Here is a 26215-nt window from a genome sequence, read left to right on the forward strand (position 1 = left end):
GAAGGCGAGTTTTTTATTTATTTTTATTTTTTGTACATTTATTATTTTTTTTATTTGTTCACAAAATCTTGGATTGTATTAAAAATGAAATGAGACTTTTCTTTCAGATTATCTTTATTTCTTTCCACTGAGTAGACAGCAGAAAGGGAAATGGAGCACGCCCCTCCCATTCTCCAAAATATAACAGCTTACCCTATCATAGGGTTAATTTCCATGTTTTACGGGTAAAACAGTTACTGCAATGATTTGTTCCATGTTGTTCAGATATTTCGAATCATAAAACTTGCCAAACTACAATCTATTAAACGATTTCTAAACAATAAGTCTTTCATCAAAACAGTAAAAAAAACAATCTGTGAAACCTTCATACCCCCTTTCCGCCAAAATTAGGGCAGGGAATAGAAGCTATTTTTCAGGAGTATATTAAATTCACCGCATTCTTCACTGATTCAAAAGGTGTTGTGGTAACGTTACTCAGGATCTCAGCAGCTTCTTCTACAGTTATTCTTTCGAAAGAGGTCTCATCTAAAAAAATAGGAGGAAAAAATTAAAACTTTTAAATTTGCCTCTAATTGAATACAATGATTAGACGTAGGTTTTGAAAATGAAAGAAGTAAAAACATTGGGAAGAGAAAATTGGAAAATTAAGAGCTAATGAACAAACTACACATGCTTTCAGATCTTCAGTTGATTATTTTGTGTAAAAGCATGTTCAAGGTAATATTTAGTTTTTATTCCTAGATAAAAAATTAAAATTTTTACAAGTACACCTGAAAAAAAAACCCAAAGCTTTAAAACTATTACTAATTGAAAGAATGATAAAATCCTGATTTTTGAAAACCAAAGCTGCAGAGAATAGGAAAAGGGAAATAAGAGAACAAACAATAGTTCCTATCTCTAACAAACAATAGTTTAAATCTAACAAACTACATATCATAAGTTCAAGCTCTAAGGTTCCCAAATTTCAGAGATTGCCAAAATTAACCAGAAGAAAAAAAAGATATTCAATTGTTCACTTACTTTATTTAGAATATAGAAATCTAAAAGCTATCAGAACACGATCACTATGAGATTCAAGATCAAAACTGCATTGCTTGATAAACTCCAAAGGTTGAAGCGGTCCTCCTTCAAGAACTGTTATCTGGTCTAGAGAAGCACTGATGAATTCACGAACCCACCTTCTCTCGACTTGGAGCGCGTCTTAGCTTAGTTCCTCGCGTGCGGGTCCTCAAGAGTCGATGGCTCTTTGCTCTTTTTAACTTCGAATCTAGAGTTGCTTGGGATTAGCAGGTGGTTTTAATCTCTCAATTGAAATATTTTGCAACAAACCTAGGCCAGGAGAGCTAGAGGATTCCGCAGTAGTACATTCAGCTTTGGTGCCAACAATTTTCACTCCTGAATTCAGACCACGCACTACCACAACATTTTAATGGATGTTTTGATGTCTTAAGAAGTCGGAGCTCTCTCCGCTCTCTGCTCTCTTTGTTCTCTTCTGTTCGTGTCCAGAAATAGGCAGTCAACACAACCCCAGTTACGCCACTGATAGGGAGGTTAAAATCGGAAAGTAAATTTCAAGCTAAATTTCTCAGAGGCTGGTCCCTTCGTATACAGAGGTGTCCCTTCGTATACGTATACAGAGGGACCCTTTAAAATCTTAATTTTTCTTGAATTTTTCTGCACTTTTTGCCCAAATTATCAGAATAATTTTTTTAGAACTGCCCCCTCGAATATTTTTATCATTACCGACCCCTCTCCCCCTGAAAAGAATATGCATCCGTGGTTGTTTATTTAAGACCAGTCACAGGATGGAACCACCCTCTTGTGCACAGGTTCATTGTAAAAATTTTACCTTAAAAATGTACTTTTTTGCATTTTTCTTTTTACCAGTGTAGCATTATGCTTTGCCTTTTAAAACTTTATCTAACCATTTAACAGCTTACCGGGAAATAATTTTCTAAGAGCAAAGTGCGTTTCCATTTACAACTAACACGAAACAAACATACTGGGCACAATTTTTTGAATAAGATAGTGGATGACTAACAAAAAAAACCTTTTTCCCTAATAATAATCAAAGTCTAAATACTTTGGCTTCGCAATCAGAAGCCTTTATCATAAAGGTCAAGCTTAAAAAGATCAACAGTGTTAAATTAAAGGTCAGAATGATTTGAAGTTGGGGAAACATCAATGAGTTTTGGCTAGACTGGCAGACGAAAAGATTCATTCGACTTATCAAACGTAATAGTATTAAAGTTTTCCCAACCTGTATCTAATTTTAATTATTCTGAACATGTAAACCATGGCACAGGTAAAAAATCTTTCAAATAAATAAATAGTGTCATTTTACAAGACTGCATTATGAGAAGAACAACCTGCTTTCCCTTTGTGTTGAATACGACAATGAATTATCTTACCGGACGTTACAAACACGCGAGTTTTTCTTTTGTTTTCTTTGGAGTTCGTATTGTTGCTTTTTTACTTTTCTGTATATCCTTTTTCTTTTCTTTTAGTTTAATTTTTTCTTTTTCCCTTTTTTGCCGTTAATAAAAGCTTACGGAGGTGAAGCCGAAATACCGGGATTTTAACATTATTATTATCGAAAGAAAGTTTTTTTTTTCCTTTTTCGATTGTCTTGTTGAAAAATTAAACCCATTTTCCTATATTTCCATTTCGTTACCAAGAGATGGTAAATACCGAGTTAGCTTAGTAAATAAATCACTACCTTTGACCAAGATGTGGCCTGCCAATTCACACAAAGCTGGATTAAAACCGTTCCGTTCTTTAATCCCAAAAGAAGGCTCTCGCGCCCAAATGAACAATCTAACTGCAGTGTAAGTATCTGCTTGCGGTTCTTCCTCAAATGGACAACCTCTTGTTATAAACATGTTGTGAGCTATACGATTCTGTTGAAGATATTCAACAAGCTTCCATACGTTACTAGAAAAAAGAGCATAAGATGTTAAACAACTGTACCGTCCCGTGTCAATGCATTGGAATGGATCCCTGATTGGTAATACGGACCTAACTGCATAGCTTGGAATTTGATTCCGGTGATGATATGATGCAAAAGCTTTACCATACTAATCCAAATAATAAGAAGAAGGCAACAGTGCTCTAAATTAACAATGATTATTGGATCTATTCATGGGTTTTCATTAGATCTTTAAACAGGGTTACATTAGATCTAAACACGGGTTTTCACCATTTCTATAAACTGGTTTTCATTAGAACTATTTAACAACAGTGAGTCAGCAAGACATGCTACTGGGATAATAAACAAATTAAAGATAAATATAAAGAGTAACAAAAAGGAAAAGCTAATAAAATGGAAATTAAACAATGAAAGGTAAATACTAATAACCTAAAGACGAGTAGACATTAGGATATTAGTTCCTAACTTGCAAGATGTGCATGAACTTCTAAATGATCTGATTAGTTGAATTAGAAGGAGTTGAATCAGTTGAAAAAGAGCGTAAAATATTAGACGACAGTACTCCGAACTAACAGAGAGCTAGCAAGACATGATATACGATACGGCACTAGACCCCTAAAGTCCAAACCGGCAGTGCTGACCACCGTTTCAAAGCCCTTCAGCCAAGAAGTGCAATGCCAGTTGGGAGTCAGCCATCCTGTGTTTTTCGCCCACCCTTCCAGCTTAACTTACGAAGATTTCTCCAGATACTCATTTAGAGCTGGGTCGACTTTGGCTGAGCTTACGGAGTGACGCCGCTGACCCTCATCCCAAACAAAATAACCAGCCACGCCAGGAATCAAATCCCCGCCCTTCGAACAAAGGATCCCAGATCTAGCGCAAAAACCACTCAGCTAGGACAGCAAGACATGCTATTAGGATAATAAACAAGGTGAAGGTAAATTAAATATAAAATGTAACAAGTATCGATATTAAAAATAAACAAGGTAAAGGTAAATATAAAAAGCAACAAAAGGAAAAAGGTGGCAAAATAGAGACGAAAGCTTAAAAAGTAAAGGGTGAATACACATTAACTAAAGACAGACGAGCACTAAGGCATTAGTTCCGAACTTGCCTTGCAACTTCCTCAAAACGCAGAAGCAGGGTTAATACAGACCGCGTGAAAAAACAGGACAGGAACAAGATGGGACAGAAAGAGACAGAAAAAAGAACCTGACAATATGAGCTGACTAATAGTTGATTGAAATTATTTTTTTATTTCATAGGTTTTGATCTTCGAAAGAATTGTGCAATCAATTGACTGTACTGCTGTAAAAACTCGGCCAGGAGGTCTTTCCACGAGAATTTGGGTCTAACCTTGAGAAGGATTGGTGGACTCCCGCAACCACCTCCAATTTGAAGCTTGTTTCTTTTCCTCACTATCCAGCTCCGATACAAAATCTAGGTCCAGGAGGTTGGAAGTCTTTAAAAAAGCCATATTCGCTGTCCAGGTCCCGAATCTGCAAGTGAATTGGGACGGTGAGGGGTTCACCCAGTATTTTCATAAAGCCTAGCATTATTGGACGAGGCAGGAGATCTTTAAGAAGGTTGGAGATCAAAAGTAAGACACGAGCTGCCTAGCCTTACTTGTACATTGAGTGATAGATAGTCTACTTACCAGCAGACTATTTATCTGTCTTCATTCACACCGTTCAAGCACATATCTTGCTTTTTACAATTTTTACGACCTCCATTTACATGTTTTGGACGTCTTTGTACAACCTTAAAGAGACTGAAACTATGAACTAGAAATCCCCCCCTCACTACCCCACCAGTTGATACTTGGTCCTATTATTTTAAAAAGAGACCCCTCTTTGCAAATTTTGAAGAATGTTCTTCACGGCTTTTGTGTATTGCTAAGGACTAGCATAGATGTCAGCTGCCCCCCCCCACCAACTCTGATGCTGTATTATGATGTGAGACTCCTTAGAAAGTTCCACTTGGAATATCATTCCCCCAGTTGCTTCATAGTTCCGCCTCTTTTGGTACGTACGCCATATTCTGGTACGTTAAATGATCCCCACAATTATACATCTAGATTGTTATATTTCCCCTATAATTCACTATAATTTCACACTGTTCATTTTTTTTACATTTTTTTATTGCCACTCCTATTAATGTTGAACCCTCAAAATCAGTGAGGTCAGCACACTGTCCACAAGCGCCTGATAGCAATGCATATTTTTCAAGCTAAAGACATTTACCATAAAAAAAAGATGCAAAAAACCAAAATCTTCGGAATAGGGGAGGGGAGAGTCTGAGAGGTTGTTTTCTAAGAGAAGAGTAGAAAAAGTCAAAAAGGAGATTTATGGATCGCTGTTATTCAATTTTTTCGGGAAGGGGTCCTATGGATTAATCTCAAAAAAGAAATTCCCCTGACCTATCCATCCCTGTGTCCAGCTATGACATTAAATATCATACTTTTTCCACCTACTCAAGTTATAGCCAAGGTACTATCAGTCTACCCAAGGTATTACTCAAGACATGTGCCAGTTACGCAAAACACACTATTCACGAAAAAATACGTTATTTGCCACCTTCGTTTTCGATTCTAGGATTAAAAAAATAGAAGAAACATCACCTGATGAATAACGACAAAGAATCAAATTCTTTGAGCTGGAATGCAAACCCTTTTGCTGGCCAATCAAGAAATTCATAAATTGTATCTCCAAATAAAGGTTTAACGGCTGCCATTTCTACACCAAGATGTTGATTCAGATAGTAGATATGATAGTGTTGGTGGTTAACGGAGGCGTAAGCTGTCAAAGAGTTGAATCCAACTCTCATGCACCTATGGATAGGAAGTACAAGTTAAAAAAGCAGAGCTACTAATAAAAGTTATTCCATAAGGAGGGGGGGAGTAAATATGTAGAACACTTTTAATGCGAGAAGCGGAGCTAAAAGTCGGGAAACAGGTTTTTTTTATTGAAAATAGCATAGTTTTTCCCGAGTAAAAGATTTTTGTATATACACTTTTTATGCATTTTTGACCTTTTAAAGGAGGGAAGCCGAAGTTGCTCCTTCTCCTGTACTGAGGGTGCCCTTGTACTGTGCATTCAAAGACAGACTAGTTGCGACATCAGTATCAATATTTAAACCGGGCACGTAATCAGTGAGAAGGAGGCTCAAAATCTGTCCTTACCCACGCAATGGAAAAGCCATATCCAAATATGCCAACAAGACAAGTAGATTATCTGGAAGTAAGGATGAAGAAGTATAATATTACAACTAAACATTTCTCAGCAGATTTTAAAGCAGAGTACCAGTGAAGAGTGAAGAGTAGAGTGAAGCTCGTTATAGGCACAAGAACGGTATGCAGTTTATAGCCCCCTCCCTGCAGAACTACCCTTCCGTCGAATGTGATTCCCCTACAACTTTATTCACACAAGAAAACACATTTTGTGTAATTTGTTACAGAAAGTTTGAAAAACACATCAGGAAATTGTGTTTTCATTACGTTTTTACACGTCGTATAAAATATCGTGAGGGGGGGGGGTCGAACACGGTAAACCCCTGGGTACGGCGTGCATATCTATATAGAATTATTGCTCGTTTGAAGATATGTTACCAATGATGAAGTTTTAAATTGTGTCTAGTGGCTGACACGCTTTTTAGGCCTAACCAATTTACAATAAGTAGCCATTTTACCTCTAGCAATACCTCTGTTTTCCAACCACTCAAAAAAACTGGTAGGTTTGCATGCTGTCGTGTTTCTACTTTGTTGATCTCATTGTCCAGCAAATAGTAAGAATTCTTCATAGACATTCATGTAAACACTCTGTAGAAGAGATTGAGAATGAATTGTTGTGTTGTTATTTGTTTGTTTTATATTTATTTACTTATTTTTTCCTACCCCGCAAACGGACATTGATAATGACATTGTAGTATAATGGAAAATATGAAATAAGTAAAAACAAATCATTAAAAAATACAAAATATCATTACAACACAATATTCATCGAAATCATTAATCATCAACACGATAGAAAAAATATCAACAATCATTAGGAAATTTTTTTTAAGAGTATGACAATGGAAAAGACAAGTTAGGAGAGGGGTGACAGAAAAAGCATTCAGATTAAGATTCATAATCATATTGGATGCCACATTGGTCAATCACACTCAACCATCAACGTCACCATTATGGGACACAATATTTCTGTTTTTAAAACGACCAACACAAATGCATCAGACATTTACAATGTTTAAAGTAACACCTTCTTGTTCTACCTAAATCCTTTTTCTCAACTGTTATTAACTGTTAAAAGAGCCAATCAAATGATTCAAACAAAGACAGAAAGAGATATAACTCCGCCGTAAAAAGTCAAATTTAATTTCATTATTTTACGCCTGACATATTTTTGTAAACAAGTTACATTATTCCTTAAGCATATGCAAGTAAGAAGATTTTTAAAGAGCTTTGGAAAGTGGTCTCCGAAATAGCCACTTTTCCTAAGATCAAAAACCCATATTCTTGCAAGCTGGTCAGATTATTCCTTAAGCATATGTCTAAAAGACTATTTTTGGAGGTCGCAGGAAAGTGGCATCTGAAATCGTCCCTTTTCAAGTCACCAAAAAAACCGTGTAATTGTAAGCCGATGACATTATTCCTTAAGCATACGACAGAAAGACCATTTGCCACACGAAAGTGGCACCTTTTCCAGTGACCAGAAACCCGTATTCTTGTATGTCAGTCACGTTATTCTTAAGCAAGCGTCTGAAAGACAAAATAGCCCAATCCTTGGAAAACCATAATTGATTCTTATGTAACGTTTTTGCTAATAAAAAGAACAATATTTATATACCTGCTGACGAGTTCTGCTATGTAGAATTTGAAGTGAGTAAAAATAACATAACGTTTTTGAACCATAATGTATTTTTTTGAAAGTAAACTTTCTCTTTCTCTGCGGTTCCATTCTTAGTTTTACGTTTCTGAAAGTGTTTTCATTTTTTTTTCGTTCAAATAGTTAAATTTTAAATATAAATTAAACTGACGAATTTATTATTGATCATAATCAATAAACTAATCAATTATTATAATATTAACTTTAAATTCAATAATGTGTGGAGATATGGACGAGACAGTGGGCCAAGTGATGGGTGAATGTAAAGATTTGGGTGAGCTGCGAAAGGAAGTGCATGAACATTGCATGTTTATTAAAGGGTGTGTGCAAGTATAATGATGCATGAGTGTAGAAAAATCAGGACGATTTCTCTGACTAGCAACAGGGCACAAAAAAAGATTTTTTAATTGGTGCAATGTTCTTTTTCATGCAGTGTTTATGTTCATTTACTGTTTGTGTCAGTTATGTTTATGTTAACTAGTTATTGACTGTTTCGTTTTGTATTGCCATGGCCCTAAGGAAAAGAACAATAAAGTTATTATCATTATTATTAGATTCTAGAATGACTTGATTGTGAGGGTGATTTTTTCACTTTTTTTCCATTATTCTGCTAGTAATAAATATTCTGCTAGTTATACACCAAACATTAGAATATTCCCATAAATAGGTCATAAGAAAAGTTTTAAGACACAGAAAAACGGACAATTAGTAATGAAGATAATAGAAGTTAAAAACATTTTCTGGATCTCAAAAATAAAGTAAACAAATTGAACTTTTTCAAAAATAAACTGTCAATTCTTCTCGTGCAATAAATATCCCGCTAGCTACCCATCAAACACTAGAAGATTAAAATAGATACATCACTAATAAGAAAGATTTTGAAAATAATATAAAAAATAGGATAATTAGTTACCAAGGCAATAGAATATCAAGAAATATTTTCTGATTACAAAATAAATAGCACAAAATGCTCTTTTTTTCACTTCTTTGTTGTCATTTTTAGCACTTGCCTGAATGAATTAATTATTCTGCTACTTACGCATTACACAATAGAGTATTCTTATAATTATGTCAATAAAATAAGTTTTTCGAAAATTGAACAAAAATTTACGTAATAAATTGTGTTTAAGCTCACCTTAGCTTTGAAAATACAGGTATTATGATATGAATTACTAGGGATAGTTTTGACAGGACCTGTACCTAGGGCATCACGTATGAGGAAGGGGTGGAGGGACCTCCTTCCCCCAAAAAAATCAGCCAGTCGGTAAAAAAAATTAGTGTAAAGTAATGGCGTAAAGTTCCACTATTTTACTGGTTCAGTTCTTTTTTAATACATAAATGGGATGATAGAAATAAATAATATGAAATCAACAGAAAACAGTATGAATCGAAAAAAAAGAAGTAATTTTAACAGTAAATAACCCAAGTCATTAGGTAAAGATGACCAGCCAATCGTCAAAATGCACTGCCCCCCCCCCCAAAAAAAAAAAAAACTTGGCTAGTGATGCTACTACTCGTACCCGGCTAGTTTCAGGCTTTTAGAATATGATTAATTAAAATAACTTTTCCATAAATTACGCTTTTCAAAGAAAAGTAAAGAACTATCAAACCAAAAATGAGCAAAAATAAAATCAAATAATCTACCAAGTGTAAAACTACCACAAATCAGCATCGATAAATAAATGAAACCCAAAACGAACAGAAATTACAATAAATAACCGCGTAAACTCAAAACAAGCAGAAATTAACATGAGTAGACCTTAAAAACATTATGCGTTCCCAAGGCCAGACAATAGTTTGTACTTTACTGGAAGAAATAGAAATGAATGTGCATTGTCAGTTTAATATACATATGTTATTTTTTTTATTCCTTTAAATGTTAGTAATATTTGATTCATTAGAGTTATAAAAGTGAAAACAGTTAATTTTTTCAGTAAAGTGCAAATTATGTTCTGGCCTTGGGAGGGCATATGAGCTTTGAGCTCTACTAATGTTAATTTCTGCTCTTTTTGAGTTTGAATCGGTTATTTATTGCAATTTCTGTTCGTTTTGGGTTACATTTATTAATCGATGCAGATTTTTGGTAGTTTTATTCTCGGCAGATTATTTGATTCTATTTTTGTCATTTCTGGCTTAATGGAGTTCTCTACTTTTCTTTGAAAAACTTATTTCGTGGAATTTTCTTTTCAACTAATTAATTTCTGTTTGTTTTACATTGACTAGTCTTTTCAGGGAAATAGTTTAAATCTTTTCTGTTTTTCTTTAAGAATTCATAGCTTGGCCTGCTATTTGTATGTTGGAGGAAATTTTTCTACAATTTTTAACAATATACACCCTTTTAAAAATCTGGAGACGAACAGTAGCACTTAATTTAGTTTCGTACCCTCTCTAGTTGACCTGAAATATAAAACTTGAGATCATTCGCAAAAAAATACATCTATGCTCTTTGACAGCTTGGATACACTTACACTCTTTTGAGTTAGTTAAATTTTAAGAGCAGAAATAGCAATAGAAGCATCCCCAAATGTTTGAACATAATACCCTCAATCGTTCTTGGGATACTGCTGAGATGTCTTATTGTCAATCAGCATCACACAGAGCTCTTTGATTTAATCTTAAGGCATTATTTAATTTTTAAACATAATGGGCAAATTGCACAGCTATGGGGGGGGGGCTGATCTACGCAAGAGCCCAAGAGATACAGTTACAAGACCGTTCAGCTATGCTGAACAAAATGGCTATCTTAAATTTTGATGAGAAGTATTTGGGAAATTATGAGGCAATGAGGACGGTCGATTCCCTCCAATCCCTTTTGACTCTTAAAAAGGGTACTAGAACTTGAGTTTCGAATCAAATTAGCTCCTTTAGAATATCAATGACATAGCTTGCTATGATAAAGCAGCATTACATATGATATTTCTTATATGTCCTTTTAATACTTGCACACGTTTAATTGCAACTCCTCCTAAAGGTTTCAACTTAATACCGTCAATGTCATTAGTTACAGTAACCGTAGAAGTAGTATCAAAAGCATACACATAGTGTGGTCTGGCTAGTTCAAAATCTGTCACAAATTACCCTTAAAGATCTAACTTTATAATGTAAGCTGTTATTGTGATATTGCTTTGTCACCCTATTGACAATCTACGTGACCACAGTTCGGTTTGATTTAGTTCAGCATCCGCCTATGTATTCCTTGAAAGCTTCACCTTAATACCCCTAGCTTGTGCTGTAGAAATAGCTCTAGTAGCAGTAGAAGCATTGGTAGTAGTATGCAAATAGCACCCTTTTTATCAACATCCCCTTCAATACACGATACAATTTTTTACTTAGTGCCATTAACCAGTCCTGAAGCATTGCTGATACAAGCATTGATTTTGGTTAGTTCAACATCCCCCAACGAGCGTTGTACACACGAAACTGTTCCTAAGATATTGCTGATATGCCCTTTTGACAACCTGAAAATTTCACCTTCGTACCCTTAGATATAGTTGTGATAGTAGTCACAGCAGTACTATAACTACTCAATTTAATACAATTAGCCATTACTATGATAACGTCGATTTGCTCTTATGTACGAATAAATAAATATATATCACCTAATTTCATATTTCCTATCTCTGGGATATGAGTTTCTGAAACTCCTAATATTTAAATGTATTTTTTTCTCTCTTTTTTTACACAATTACAACAGTAGTTTAAATGATACAATGGCGTTAAAAATTGTTACCAAGAATTACTCCGAATTAGTGTATTCAAACTGGCTTGAAGTCCAAATTCTGTTATTTTCTGAGGAAGACATAACTCCAAATTTGGTATAATTAGACAACTTCCATAATCAACTGGGCTAGTATTTACAATGACATGTATATTATCCTTTTCTAATAATATTTCCTGGCTATCAATCTTAGTAAAATTAAAGCTCTTATTGTCAAAAGGTTGATCAATATCTGTTACTTCTTGAGGTGCCCGACGAGTCGAAGCCCTTTCAGTGGCTAACTGAAAATAAATTATTATGTTTGAATAATGTTATTATGAAAAGAAATAATTGTTATTATGATTTATCATCTAAAGTTCTTCAACAGAAAGTGAAAAGCATCATCAGCACTTAAGGCCATTTGATACCTCAAAATCATTATGTGAGTCTCACTGTAGGCTGACCGTCTCAAAGACAACGGGTCTTTTTTCACTACACCACAGAGAACGCCTACAACAATTCGGTAAAATTAACGGGGAATCTTAAATGTGTCCACTCTTCAAAAAGCTGATGAAAGGACAGTTTATAAAGAAAAATGCAGCCTCTTACTAAATGTTAAGGACGTTCGATACCATAAATTTCATTTTCTAAGTCTTTAGCGTCAGCTAAAAGTCTAAAAAAAAAGTCCCATTAGCAACTTTTCTCAACACCACAGGAAGCTTCCGCAGCAATTCTGGTATAAATCAATAGGGTTTTTAGATATGTCAACGGTTCAAAATGCTAGTTTGAAACAGCAAAACACAGTGTAATCAATGTAAGTATATAAATAATGTGCATCCTGTGTCCGCAAAGATTTCAGTCAAGGCAGTTAGCATAACAAGAGACTTCATAAGTTGTCAAATATTCAATGAGACTTCTTTTGAGTTGATTTTTAATGTTTTCCAAGCAGGTATACAAGAAATTTTTTAGGGATAGCCCTTTCCTTAACTTTAAAAAGAAAATTCTGCTCGGTTCAATGAAAAAAAATACCTAAATCTACGCTTTCTTGATGTCTTGGCGTCACCATGGGTTAGATACAACCATTATGAAAAAAAAAAACAAATTTTTCCTTAAAGTTGTGCCTTTTTTATATCATTTTTAGTTGCCAGAAATGTCAATATGTCAGTTAATAAAAACAAAAACTATGTAAACGATTTCGATACGGGCCCCTGCACTCGTTAAGTGGTAAGATTGTATATGCTGGTTCTCGTTGTAAGTAACAACCTCCAAATGAGTTAGATTTGTTTGCTACTCTTTCCTAGGACTCTCCAGAAGAACGTTGAAGGGTCTTAATGACTTTTAATAAACAGTTGTGTTGCTTATGGCATCTTTGTATATTTTTACTGGGTTTCGCGTCTTATTCTGTGGGCGTCAAGATCGTGATGTCGTTGTTCTTATATCGCAACATTTCTTTTGTTCTTAACTTTCATTTTTGACTCGGTCTGATTTTCACTTGTCTTCTAACAGCACAATTTTTTGCATTTCCCTCCATTTTTGACACGTTCTGATAATTATTTTCTCATAATTGCTTGTAATCCTCATTGCCTCTTATCTTTTAACTAAATATTTTCTTGTTCTCCCTGCTTTATATCTTTTAACCTTATGATAGTTCTGGTGATTCGAAAGAATCATCATTTGTAACAATTGTAAATTTTCGCTTTTTGGATCTTCCTACATGCATTATATAACTGTTTGCGTTGAATTCTGAAAACTTACTTGTCTCTACTGTATCGTATCTCTCTTTTTGTGTTATAAGTGGATTTAACCTACTAGAAAATAAAATTTCTTTTAAAATTTTCAGGCGTTTCTCTAGTTTCAATTAAAAAATTATACTTTTTGATGAGACACCATAATTATTTTTTGTAGGTTATATAAGAGCTTTAGAGATTCCGAACTGAAAACTAAGATAAAATAACATTTATTTAAAAACAAGAATTCCACATACTTCTAAGTTCAATTCAAAATTATGTTGATACATGACGAAATCTTCGTCAAGTGTGATCGAACTCTCTTCCTTTCGGCAGCCTTTTTACCTCTTTTACATAGACCTTTCTGATATACTCTCTAATATTTCAGGATGTTATCTCTATTTTTTCTTTAGTTATGTTTTTTTTAAATAGATATTTGGATTGCTCAACGACCATCCCTTACATATAACCTTATATACTCCCGGGGCATAGCTTACAACACTTGCCCCTAGTCTCTGGGGGGATGTGTCGACCGCGAAGTTTTTGTTATTTGATCTTTAAACTATTTTGAACAAAATAGCTATCTCAAAATTTTGATTGGATGCATTTGGAGAAAAAGGGCCTTGGGGGGGGGGCTAGTTGCCCTCCGATCACTATTGACTCTTGAGAAGGGCACCAGAAATTATCATTTATAATCGAATAAGCCCGCTCCGGAGTTTATACGACCATCCCTTCCATAAGAACCTTATATGCCCCTAGGGCACATTTTACAACATTTGTCCCCCGATTCTGGTGGGGGCTGTTTTATTCTTGGAGTTTTGTTATGTTATCTTTGTTATGTTATGTTATCTATTTTGAACAAAATGGCTCTATAAAAAATTCGATTGGACGCATTTCGAGAAAAGGAGGGTGGGATGGAGGGGGCGCTAGTCGCCATAGGATCACTTTTGACTCTTAAAAGATAAATTTCAATTTCTAATCATTTGAGTCCCCTTCAAAGTTTATACGACCACCTCTTGCATGAGAACCTTACATGCCCGAGCGGTATAAGTTACAACCCTTCCCCTGGCACTGGAGGGGAGGTATGTTGACAACGGAGTTTGTGTTATCTTATCGTTGAACTATTTCGAACAAACTAAGTATCTCAAAATTTTCATTTGATGCATTTGAGAAAGAGGGTGTTTGTGTTAGGGGGGAGGTAAATGCCTTCGGTTAACTTTTGACTTATAAAAAGGTAACTAGAAATTTCAATTTCCCATCAAATGAGCCACCTTCGAATTTTATACAACCATCCTTACATAAAAACCTTATACGCCTCAGGGGCATAACTTAAAACACTTGCCCCCCGGGCCCTGGGGGGTTGTGTCGAACTCGGAGTTTTGGTTATCTGACGTTTCAACTAGTTTGAAAAAAATGGCTATCTCAAAATTTGTATAGGATGGATTTGGGGAAAAAGGGCTAGGAGGGCTAGTTGCCCTCGAGTCTCTTTTGACTCTTAAAAAGGGAACTACAACTTCCAATTTCTAATCAAACGAGCCACATTCGAAGTTTATACGACCACCTCTTACATAAAATCCGTATACACCTTTGGGGCATAGCTTAAAACACTTGCCCCAGGTTTCAGGTGGGGGGGGATTAAAAGTGAGCTAGAACTTTCATTTTCCAATCAAATGAGCCCTCTCTGAAGTTTATACAAGCATCCCTTTCATAGGAAGCATATATACCCAATGGACATAACTTACAACGCCTGCCCCCGGGCCCGTGGGGGTTATGTCGACACCGAAGTTTTTGTTATCTGACCTTTTAAGTACTTTAAAAAAAGGCTATCTCAAAATTTATATCGGATGGGTTTGGGAAAAAAGGGTATGGGGGGAATAGTTGCCCTCCTATCTCTTTTGACTCTTAGAAAGTGAACTAGAACTTTCAATTTCCATTCAAATGACCCCACTCTAAAGTTTATACGAGCATTCCTTCCATAAAAACCATACACACCCCCAAGGCATAACTTACAGCGCCCCATACCCTTGGGGGGTTGTTTCGACCCTGAAGTTTTCATTATATGATCTTTGAACTATTTTTAACTAAATAGCTATTTCTAAATTCTTATTGGATTTGGGGAAAAGGGGGCGTGGGGGGCTAGTTACCACCGGGTCTCTTTTGACTCTTAAAAAGTGAACTAGAACCCTCAATTCCAAATCAAATGAGCCCTCTCTGAAGTTTATAGCAGCATCTTTCCGATAAGAACCATATATGCCCAAAGGACATAACTTACAACGCCTGCCCTCGGGCCCTTGGAGGTTGTGTCGACACCGAAGCTTTTTTTATCTGACCTTTGAACTTTTTTTAACAAAATGGCTACCTCAAAAAATTTACCGGATGCATTTGGGGAAAAGGGACGTGGGGGGGGGTGGTAGTTGCCTTCTGATCTCTTTTGAATCTTAAAACTGAACTAGTACTTTCAATTTCAAATCAAAAGAGCCCTCTCTTAAGTTTATACGAACACACCTTCCATAACAACCATATATGCCCCAAGGGAATAACTTACAACGCCTGCCCCCGGGCCCTGAGGGATTGTGTCGAACCTGGAGTTTTCATTTTATGATCTTTGAACAATTTTTAAAAAAATGGCAATCTCAAAGTTCTTATTGGATGGGTTTGAGGAAAATAGGGCATGGAAGGGGGGTCTAGTTGCCTTCCGATCTCTTTTGACTCTTGAAAAGTGAACTAAAAATTTCAATTTCCAAACAAATGAGTCCTCACCGAAGTTCATATGAGAATCCCTTCCACAAGAAACATATATGCCCCGACGGCATAACTTAAAACGCCTGCCACCGGGGCCTGGGGGTTGTTTTGACCCTAGAATTTTCGTTATATGATCTTAGAACATTTTTTTGAAAAAATGGTTATCTCAAAGTTTTTATCTGATCAGTTTGAGGAAAAGGGGTTTGGATGGGGGGGGGGCTAGTTCCCCTCCGATCTCTTTTGACTCTTAAAAAGTGAACTCTAACTTTCTAATAAAATGAGCCCTCTCTGAAGTTTATACGAGTATCCGTTCCATAACAACGTATATACCTCCAGGGCATAGCTTACAACGCCTGCCCCGGAGCCCTGGGGGTTGCGTCGATACCGGAGTTTTTGTTATATCTTTTTTTGTTTTGTCTTTTTAACAAAATGGCTATCTTAAAATTTTTATCAGATGCATTTGGGAAAGAAATGGCGTGGGGGGGGGGCTAGTGGCCCTCCGATCACTTTTGACTCTGAAAAAGGGCATTAGAACTCCCGATGTCCAATCGAATGAGCCCCTTCCAAAGTTTATGCGGTGAACCCTTCCATATAACTGAATAAAAAACAAAACATTGGAGCCGTATGGCCTTTACTACAGGCAACGCTATAGCGTTGTCTCTGACAAGCAGAAAAAGTGTAGTTAACACATTTTTAATACTCTTCAACTATACTTTACTCCCAACACCCTCTAGTGTGCAAAAATACAGTCAAAATTATACATCTTTTCCATGGATTTCGCCATACGTCATTCTTGTTTCAGCCGGATTAGCCGTAAATTGAATCAACACTGACAAAATCAAGAAACGGAAAAACACATGGGTAATATAGCTTATAATTTGGGGTAAACATTTGTATATTAAGGAGAGAGGGTAGAATTTAGTGGGAGTGAATTCAAAACGTGTTAACAACAATTTTTCTGCATGTTGTGAAGTAAGAATTCTTTCTTAACATGCTTCCGTCTCAATAGCCCCAATTCTAAGCTTACAGCATTTTAGACGTAAAGGAATCAGAATTTTGTTGGGATAGCATTTAGTTCAGAAGATGGCATAAAACAGAGCAGCAACTATAAAAAAAATACCCTTTAAAAAAAGTTATATAGGCTTGGATTTGTTTAGGGACAAAGACAAGAGGAGAGGAACTTTGGGCCCGCCAACCCTAAAACTCCAAATTTTGGAATTTCTTAATCAAATTATCAGATCTTTTTCTACAAATGCCCCTCTCTCTTTCCCCCAAAACTAAAGTCTCATTTGTGGATTCCAGTTTAGAAATTTTATGGTATACGGAACTACGGTATACCTCACTATTTAACCTTTCAACTGCGAATGGAAAAAATCATGGAAGAAATCAATACCTACTAGTAATTATCATTAATAGCTAAAAATTATCTTACTTGAACTTTTAGATGACAAGCGCCCCTCTCCCAATTTAGTCCCATATTTAGAAAAAATGGGACGAAAAATGGTATTGTGGACTGCTTTTCTGGGCACCGAAGGCACCAAAAAGGAGACAATAGGCACTAAATAAAAATAGCTTTTTAGTTTGGTTTTAACAGAAAAAGGGTAAATGGTCTAAATGATGCATGCTTGAAAATTTGTTGTTTTTTTGCAGGTTTTAGTTCAAAAATAAAAATAGCTTTAAAGAAGACAAAAGATTAACTCATACATTTGTATTTCGAAAAAAAACTGTGAATCTACTTTTATTGCTTCCAGTTTTCCGTCTCATTTTCTTTTAGAAAATGGATGGTCTGAACGACGCATTACCGCACTAGGCAATCATAGGTCGTTGAAAGTGAATATCAGAGATAAGCCAAGGAGAATCTATGGTGCTCAAATAAGATGAGTTCCGCTTCCAATGTGAAACGCAAAACGGGGAAATCTTTTTGGGGAGGTAGTAACTTTTATGCCATGGTAGTGCTTTTTAGAGACTCTGAGCAGTACCATTAATTTCACCGGAGTGGCAACCCTGACTGGTAGCCCAGATAGCAGAGGGCCAGATAATCAAGCTTTTACTGAATTTACATAATTTTATATATTACTGTGAACTAATACAATCAAACCACCCTTAGTGAAATAGTAAGTCCCAACTATGAGTTGCTAGATTGAGATTCGCCTCGAAAGGTTGAGGAAGATATTCTAGATCTTTTTTTGAGTAATTGTCTAGGGATATGCATTCTTTTGAATAATCGTATGTCAAACATTAATCTATACGAAAAATCTGGTTTGATCCCGCCTTGTTGATCTTTAACGATTGTGCTGTCTGACCAACCATTTGAGTCGAACAATACGGTTGAAAAAATTGGGGTTTTTACCTATCCAGCCAGGCTAGAAGAAAAGCAAAATGTCTATAAATTGGTTGGGATAGGGTTATACAAAGAGACAAAAAAGAACTTCGGTGGAGAGTGACGGTCTGAATAGATTGGTAAAGGAGTAGCGAGGGCAGCTTTGTTTCCAGGCAGGTTAACGCTGCAACTAGTTCTCAGCAGCAGTAGCAGTAGGATAGCTAATATTTACAATTGAAGCGATTATGGCTAATGGATGGACAAAATCTACCTATCAGAGAGCCCTGAAGTGTCGGAGGCTTAAAACCCACCAGAGATAATGTAGATCAGATATGAAGATCAACTAAACTGTAATTATCCAGACATGGAAGGCCACTTTATTTTAACCACTTGACCCCTCTCATTTTATTAAAAACAACTCCTGAATCTGTACATCATTGTGAGGGAACATTGCCCCAAAAGATGTGTATTAATTGATAGTTTTTCATAAATAAATTATACTAAAAGCAAAATTGATTTTACCTGTGCTATTATGGATAATCCTTTATACATCAGCGTCCGCGTTTTCTGGGTCCCCAATCCTTCTATTCTATATCTCATAATATTCTTGTCTCGTACTGTTTCCCATGTTTTCGTCAAATGCTGATCTAATTCAGAAAAGCAACAGGTTTTATTGGGTACACTCCAAAAAACCTCGGTCATTGCTCCCAGTGTTCCTCTAAAGCTGCAGTCTTCAGCCCATATACACAGAGGGTTTCCTTAAAAAAAAAAAAAAGAAAAAAAAAACTATGATTCAAAAAAACTTTCACTCTGTTTACTGGCTTAAAATGTCATATAGAAGAGCCAATCCGGTTTCAAACGTTCATCAAATAAGTTTGATGCATGTTCCCAGCTGTTCACCGCATGTCATGCAGGTTTTAAGAAACATCGCGAAAAACTACCAATGGAATTAGAGCACACTTTTAACGCATAAAATAGGACATTAATCTCTATTTTATCTTTGCTTACGCTTTCCATGGTGTTTACAGCCTTTTTACAAGATAATATCTTTTAAGAAGCCTTAAGACTAGGCGACATTTACAAATCAATATTTGATGTCATAACATGTCTGAGATGGCCTCAACAGGCGTGAACATTTAAATCCCCGGAAAATATCCCCTCCCCCGTGGCTGCTTGGTCTCCAATGACTTTCGACTTATAAAAAACCGACTAATTCTCAATTTCTGATGTAATGAGCCCCCTCCAAAGTTAATATGACCATGAGGTGGAGGTGGCTGACGAAGAAGGGGCAGTCCCCCTCCAATACAGAATAAATGCACCTCATTTTTGGGTTTAATGTTACTCTTTATTTTCATAACTACAGCGTAGACCAGAAATATTTCCAGAGATCAAGAGGAATTAAATATCAGTTTCACATTTTTTATGTATTTTTTATTGTACCCCTCCCCCAAAAAAACCCACCCCATAAAATCCTGGATACCATCCTGGGGATTACATTTGAATTGCTACCCTTACCCTCACCTCATCTCTTTCATAGATAGAACTAATTATGTATCTACCTGAAGGTTCAATGAGAATTGGAATGTTTTGGCATTAGAATGTACTCTTTGAGATATCTCCCTCCCTCCCCAGCTACAGAACAATCAGAGAACCCCATTGTAAAGGTTTAGAGCCCTTATATGCAAATGTTTGGAATGTTAAAACAACCAAGAATTTACATAAGATATTGAAATTTGTTTGAATCTTAAAAATATTTTGGCTAGTTTGGGATGGAGGGATATACCTCAAAGGGTATATTTTAAGGCCAAAACATTCCAACTCTCATCGAGGCTTCATATTAATACAGAATAGTTTGAAGGGAGAGACGAGAATGGGAATATTTCTGGTCTATGTTACTATTATGAGAGAGAAAGAGAAAAAAGATAGAAAGATGGGCTTTTTAATATAAACAAACAAAACAAAACCACCAGATGCCCAAAGCAGAGCTTGTTTGGGCTATGAAAATAAAGAGTAACATTTAACCCAAAATGAACAGAATTTATTCTGTATAGGAGTGGGACTGGCCCTTCTTCATCTCCACCTCCACCTTATGATTGTAGAAACTTTGGAGGATGCTCATTCGATCAGAAATTGAAAGTTTCTGTCTTTCTTTACAAGTCGAAAATGCTTAAGAGATCAACCAGCCGCAGGAAGATATTTTCCGCTGGGGAGGGATTTCCTGTAGAAAAGGAGGTAAACGCCTAGCCAAAGCCTCAACAATAGCCGATATATCAGAAACAAGTAATAAAGCCAATTATACACACATGAGGGTTGTGAGACAAGGCCTCACTTGCAGAATCTCAATGTTTTTTTTTTGTTCTTGAGTACTTTCCCGGCACTTTTATGTCATTTGCCTTTTCTTAAGTTCTGAAAAGTTACACTTCCTATCCCATTCCCCCAGAAAATAATTCTTGGATACACAGCAGTGTTAAGACTGATGAAACGCATGGTCATTGACATCAAGAATCCCTTGATAATGACATAAAACCCTTTCTACTTTGAAAGTTCAAGAAAACGAGAACTTGAGGGGTCAAAGATAGATAAAGCATTGTGCAGAGGCATATTTTGCATGACATGTTGGTCAATCTTGCTTGTGAAACAGTCAATTACCTCAAAGTGCAGAAGTTTACTGGAGTCTGATATTGCATTTACTGGTGGTTGAGTTTGAAAAAAAAGTCTTTGGGATGTATGGAAATGGATTGACTTCTATTGCTTTGAGCACTGGTATTAGATTGTGGAGATTTTAATTCCTGGATATTGTGTAAAGCCAAGAATTTGGATATGTTTTTGCTTAAGTTGTTGAATACATTATCACTTCTCAGCTTTTGGAGTGTCTCATATGTCCCAGAAATCAATACAAGTGCCTTATAAATCAACAAACTTTCAGATTGAAGTTGTCTGAACAAACAATTTACAATGGCTAATACTTTTTCCATTACATGCAAAGTTGAGACAAAATAGGCAGAGTTGATTTTGCCCAGTAGAACTTTTGCCTCACATGCTGCCTTGCTGCTGGAAGTATCAGAGACTTCGGCAAGCACAGCAATAACACAATCAAAGCAGACTTTCACCTTCAAAACAGAGTGGACTGTGTAAAACCAGCAAGTCTGGACAATCCTCTGAAGCTCAAAGACTTTTTGTCCACTAATACACTGGGATTCCACAAAGAGCTTGTATCAAGTATTACTGCATGATATAAATGCGTAAATTCTTTGCACCACAGAGAAAAATTCTGAAAGTTTGCTGATATTTTTAAGGCAGTAAGTCAAAACCAAGTTTAATCTGTGTGCAGGACAGTGTATATAAACTGCATGAGGCACTTTCTCCCTAAACTTTGCTTGAACTCTGTTAAAGTCCCCATTCATAATGGATAAACCATCAAACATTGGGCAATACACTGAATCAAATCTACACCAAGCTTTTCTATAGTTTCAAAAATTGAGGTGGATAAGCTTTTGGTGTCTAATTTGTGCATGTGATAGCAGCAAATTGGTGACTCTGGTGACTAATTTTTCCATTTGATATGTACCTGAATAGGATTGCTCATTGTTCTTTTCTAGAAATGTCTTTTGTTTTGTTGACAAGAATAGCAAAGTAATTAGCAGATTTTACTTCTGAAATAATGTCTTGACACAAGGCATTTCCTATCAGTGGAACTGCATCATTTTGGTACTGATAACTGCAATACTGACCATATTGGTGCTGTTACTTGGCCTTCAGCTTTTCATTGCCTTTAGACATTTCTTTTATCTATTCAACCAAATTACCCTGGTTTCAGATGTTTCTGATTTATAGTGACCCCTCAAAGTAAGACCCTGGCGGCCAAGAGAGCAAATAGCATGAGATATGTACTTTACATGATCTCTATTTTCCTGAACCTCTTGAGATGTGGAATAAATTAAAGCATTTGTTATAGATCTCAAAGTATCAGTACTATTTGTCTTAAATTCTGTCCATGCTGACATACAATGGCTATGTCCTTCAGAACCATTATGTTGCTTTAATAGACCAGAACTGTCTTTCCGCTTGCAAAATCCTGACTCAATGAAAGTCCTTTTACCAGCAGTTTTCCAACCCTTAGAGTCCCCATAAAAAAATGGCAGCAAGCAAAACAAAACATGAAATTCAAGTTTTGTGAGCATTCAATCCATTCATAAGTCTTATTGTAATGTGCACTGAATTTCCTTCCATTAGAAGTGGAAGCCAGATATCTCTCAAGAATAGGTTGAGCTGGTTTGTCATGCTGCATTGTAGAGAAATCTGAGAGAGGTTCTTGACTACTACTGCTACTGGAACCCAAAAAAAGTTCAGGGACGTAGACCAAACTTTCATTTTGTCCAGAGCCAAACATTGTTCTGCTTGTTTCTAGAAGACTGTCCTAGGTGGGGGAATTTTTCTCCACTAGCCCAACACTTTTAGCACTGACACCATTGCCAGTTTTTTCATTTTTCTTCCACATTTTCACCACAAAAAAATTCAAAGTTTGTTGTCACTTTTTACTTATAGTTAGATTATAAATTGTTCACAAGAACAATAAAGAAATACTGACCAGCTGAAGCTTAGTTTTGAATGAACCCAGCTCAGAAATCATATTTCCAGTTGAGGATTGGGTAATAAAATAGCACAGATGTGCTCTTGGACAATTCAAAACAAGATTGTCTCCTAATGGTGGAACTAGGGTGGTATAGTAGTACAAAAGATAGACATTTTAAAAACAAGGTAATTGAAAAGTAACAATGCTATTCAATAGCTGTGAAAAAACAAAGCACAGGGGTGACAAATAAAAATAACCAGTTAGCCAGTCTTTCTGGTTTAGTATAGCACATAACTAAAATAGAAAATAGCTGTGAAATATAAATGAAAGGCAATTTTCAAAGTCTCAACCCCCCTAATTGGTGCCTCCAGTTAAGACCCTATATACCAAAGAGAAATAAACTTAAGCCTAAATCTCGGAAATCTATGATGTTTTAAAGTATACTCTCTTCAAAAGGAGTCAGATTTTCAGGTTTTGTTCAATTTATATCCATAGTTTTAAATAATATTTTTTTGGCAATATATTTGAGTAAATTTCAAGTTTTTTCTATTGTTTAGTTTGGTAGAATGTGAACACATCATTCAATGTGTCTTTTCATATTTTTTTCAAATACACTAACTGCTTCAATGCACATAGTTTTACTATTGAGATCTTAATGTTTTTTTCCTATTCTTATCCATGATTTTCAATCATGTTTATTTCAGTAATATAGGTTATTTGAGTAAATTTCAAGTTATTTCTATTATGTTCTTTAGCTTCATACAATATGAACTCTCAATATACGCTCTTTACAAAAATACTTACTGTTTTTGTTGCAAATTTTATTTTGAATCCTTAAAGTGATAACCTGATAAGGGTTATAACTAAGTGATAACCCTTAGTATTTGTATATATTGTAATATTGTGTAAATATTGTACTAGACTGTTAAATAGTAAAGAGGAAAACTTTAATCTAGATTTGTAAGGTTATATTGGTTTGAAATATGTTTCATTAATTCTAGAAAAATGTGCCTTAAAATTCTGTGTATGTAATCAAATTATAAGTTTATAGGCTAAAGCAAATTAAAAAGAGACAAACTCAAAAATTAAGGTCAAACTTTTTGTCAAAATTTGGATAGGGGTATGACACCAGTACTTGGACAGTGCCTAATCCTGTACAAATATCTTGATTAAAATGTATCTTTCCAAAACATATACAAAGTTGGCTGTCTCCTGATTTTGAACATGATTTATGTAGGCTATATTTAGATAGCCTAGTTAAGATTTGCTAATCATCAGGATTAGGCTAGCTAGGATTGGGTGACTAGAATCTTATAAAACCTAGTTTTTTGGCATTTAAATTTAGATACAAGCTATCTTTACAGCCAATTTAAAAACAATTGTTCTGCTTTACAACACTTGTCTTAGATTAAATCTGTCCAGGATTGAGTCTTTATAATTTTAAGATCCTGTGTCTAAGGTTGGGAAGTATTTTTCAAGATCAGGCTAATCAATTCTTTGATTAAACTTTATGTTAATCTTAAACATTTAAAATTAAGCTTGGTGAAATTCTAGTTAATTGACTTCTTGCTATCCCAGAAAGGATTTAGGTTAGGAAAATGAAACTTTCAGGGATGAATCTAAAGACTAAAGTATGTCCTGGGAAAGTATTTTGAAGCAACTAGCTCTACTCCTTCTCCCTCTAGAGGGGCCTGACCTTTGATGACCTTTAAAACTATGTGTTTTATAAAAGTGAAACCTTGCAAAATATATCTTCTGCTTAAATGAAGTACAACAAAATTGTTTTCAGCTTCATAACTTTGCTCAATTCCATTTTATAAGGTTTTAAAGATATTCAAATACATTTCCTAAATTTTGGAAAAAAAACATTGATATGGCTCAAAATTCTACTCAAATAACAGGAATTGCATTTTCAGAACTAAAGGCACAGAAAAATTGGTAAAATTCTAGTTAATTGACTTCTTGCTATCTCAGTAAGGGTTTAGGTTAGGAAAATGAAACTTTCAGGAATGAATCTACAGACTAATTTATGTCCTGGGAAGGTATTTTGAAGCACCTACCTCCACTCCTTCTAGAGGGTCCTGACCTTTGATGACCTTTAAAATATGTGTGTTATAAAAGTGAAACCTTGCAAAATAGATCTTACAACAAAATTGTTTTCAGTTTCATAACTTTCCTCAATTCCATTTTATAAGGCTTTAAAGATATGCAAATACATTTCCTAAATTAAAAAAAAAACATTGATATGGCTCAAAATTCTACTCAAATAACAGGAATTGCATTTTCAGAACTAAAGGCAGAGAAAAAGCAACCAGTAACTGAAAATTAAGGTAAAATGTTGTTTTGTCAAAATTTCAATAGGTATAGACCTGTCATGTAGGCAAATTTCAGGGCCCTCTAGAGGGAGAAGGAGGGGAGGTGGGTGCTTTAATATACCTTCCCAGGACATACTTTATCATGTAGACCCATCCCTGAAAGCTTCATTTTCCTAACCTTAACCCTTTCCAAGATAACAAGAAGTCAATTATCTAGAATTTTACCAAAAAATCAACTAGTGACTGAAAATTAAGGTAAAATGTCATTTTGTCAAAATTTCAATAGGTGTAGCCAAGACCTGTCCTGTATGCAAATTTCAAGGCCCTCTAAAGGCAGAAAGGACTGGAGGTGGGTACTTTAAAATACCTTCCTGGGACATACTTTGGCCTGTAGACCTATCCCTGAAAGTTTCATTTTCCTAACCTAAACCCTTTCTGAGATAGCAACAAGTCAATTAACTAGAATTTTACCTATTGACTATAAATGCATTCAAAATATTTAGTGCCAATAATTATATTTGGAAAAAACTTGGAACTGAGAATAGTAGGGCTACAACTCTTTAGTTGCTAACCAATAGTCTAGTGTTTTCTTAAGAAGAGTCAATAAACAGCAATGAAACCTCCCCTTCAAACAACAACTCTCCAGAGGATTTAAAAGGTTTCGATTCATTCATGAATTGGAAGTGATAGATTCAGTTTGATTATAAACCTTCCGATAAGTCCAATTTGTTTTCTATTAAACTTTTTTTTCAGCCTCGTTGTTACAATTCAAACTTACTGCTAAATATACAGCATCTATTGTACATTAACAAGTACCGATGTTGTAGCGTTTAGTAACTAGTAATTTTGTTGGTAAAAAGAATTCTACCAAATTTTTATGGAAGACATCGTTTCTGAAGTGTCTGTAAGTTATTGTCTCATTTTTATAACTCTTTGTTTCCCGATAATATCAAAAAACCTTTATTTGTAGACTATTTCCTGCTTATTCTTAGAATGTGCTTTGTCTGCCATTTATTATTAAAAAATACT

At 35.4% G+C, this 26215-nt stretch overlaps 2 protein-coding genes across 4 annotated transcripts in view; one reads left to right on the forward strand and one right to left on the reverse strand.

Moving 5' to 3' along the window:
* Positions 1-283: 283 nt before the first annotated feature.
* Positions 284-26210, reverse strand: LOC136026259 (GDP-D-glucose phosphorylase 1-like). Of its 3 annotated transcripts, none has more exons than XM_065702642.1 (6): positions 26145-26210; positions 18821-19056; positions 11543-11811; positions 5550-5759; positions 2720-2934; positions 284-525 (listed from the first exon to the last, which is right to left on the reverse strand). In XM_065702642.1, the coding sequence occupies exons 2-6, from the start codon at positions 18998-19000 to the stop codon at positions 413-415; spliced, it is 987 nt and encodes a 328-aa protein (XP_065558714.1). In that variant the 5' UTR covers positions 19001-19056; positions 26145-26210; the 3' UTR covers positions 284-412. The 3 variants fall into 3 exon arrangements, with proteins under 3 accessions (XP_065558714.1, XP_065558712.1, XP_065558713.1); XM_065702640.1 differs by lacking the exon at positions 26145-26210 and adding an exon at positions 25965-26094; XM_065702641.1 differs by lacking the exon at positions 26145-26210 and adding an exon at positions 25896-25960.
* LOC136026258 (histone acetyltransferase Tip60-like) overlaps positions 25960-26215 on the forward strand; it is a 45360-nt gene continuing 45104 nt past the window's right edge. Inside the window, exon 1 of the mRNA XM_065702638.1 lies at positions 25960-26090. Coding sequence (XP_065558710.1) covers positions 26064-26090 — 27 coding nt within the window. The 5' untranslated portion in view covers positions 25960-26063. The remainder of the gene's footprint in view (positions 26091-26215) is intronic.

Source organism: Artemia franciscana, chromosome 4, assembly GCF_032884065.1.
Source record: "Artemia franciscana chromosome 4, ASM3288406v1, whole genome shotgun sequence".
In the NCBI taxonomy this organism is placed as follows: Eukaryota; Metazoa; Arthropoda; class Branchiopoda; order Anostraca; family Artemiidae; genus Artemia; species Artemia franciscana.

Coding starts and splice junctions, on each gene's coding strand:
- LOC136026259 (XM_065702640.1), bottom strand. CDS start 25,992: ATGTACAATAGATGCTGTATATTTAGCA. Junction 19,057..25,964: donor TAGATGCTGTATATTTAGCA/GTAAGTTTGAAT, acceptor TTTTTTTTTAAG/GAAACCCTCTGTGTATATGG. Junction 526..2,719: donor AGGCCACATCTTGGTCAAAG/GTAGTGATTTAT, acceptor CTATTTTTTTAG/ATGAGACCTCTTTCGAAAGA.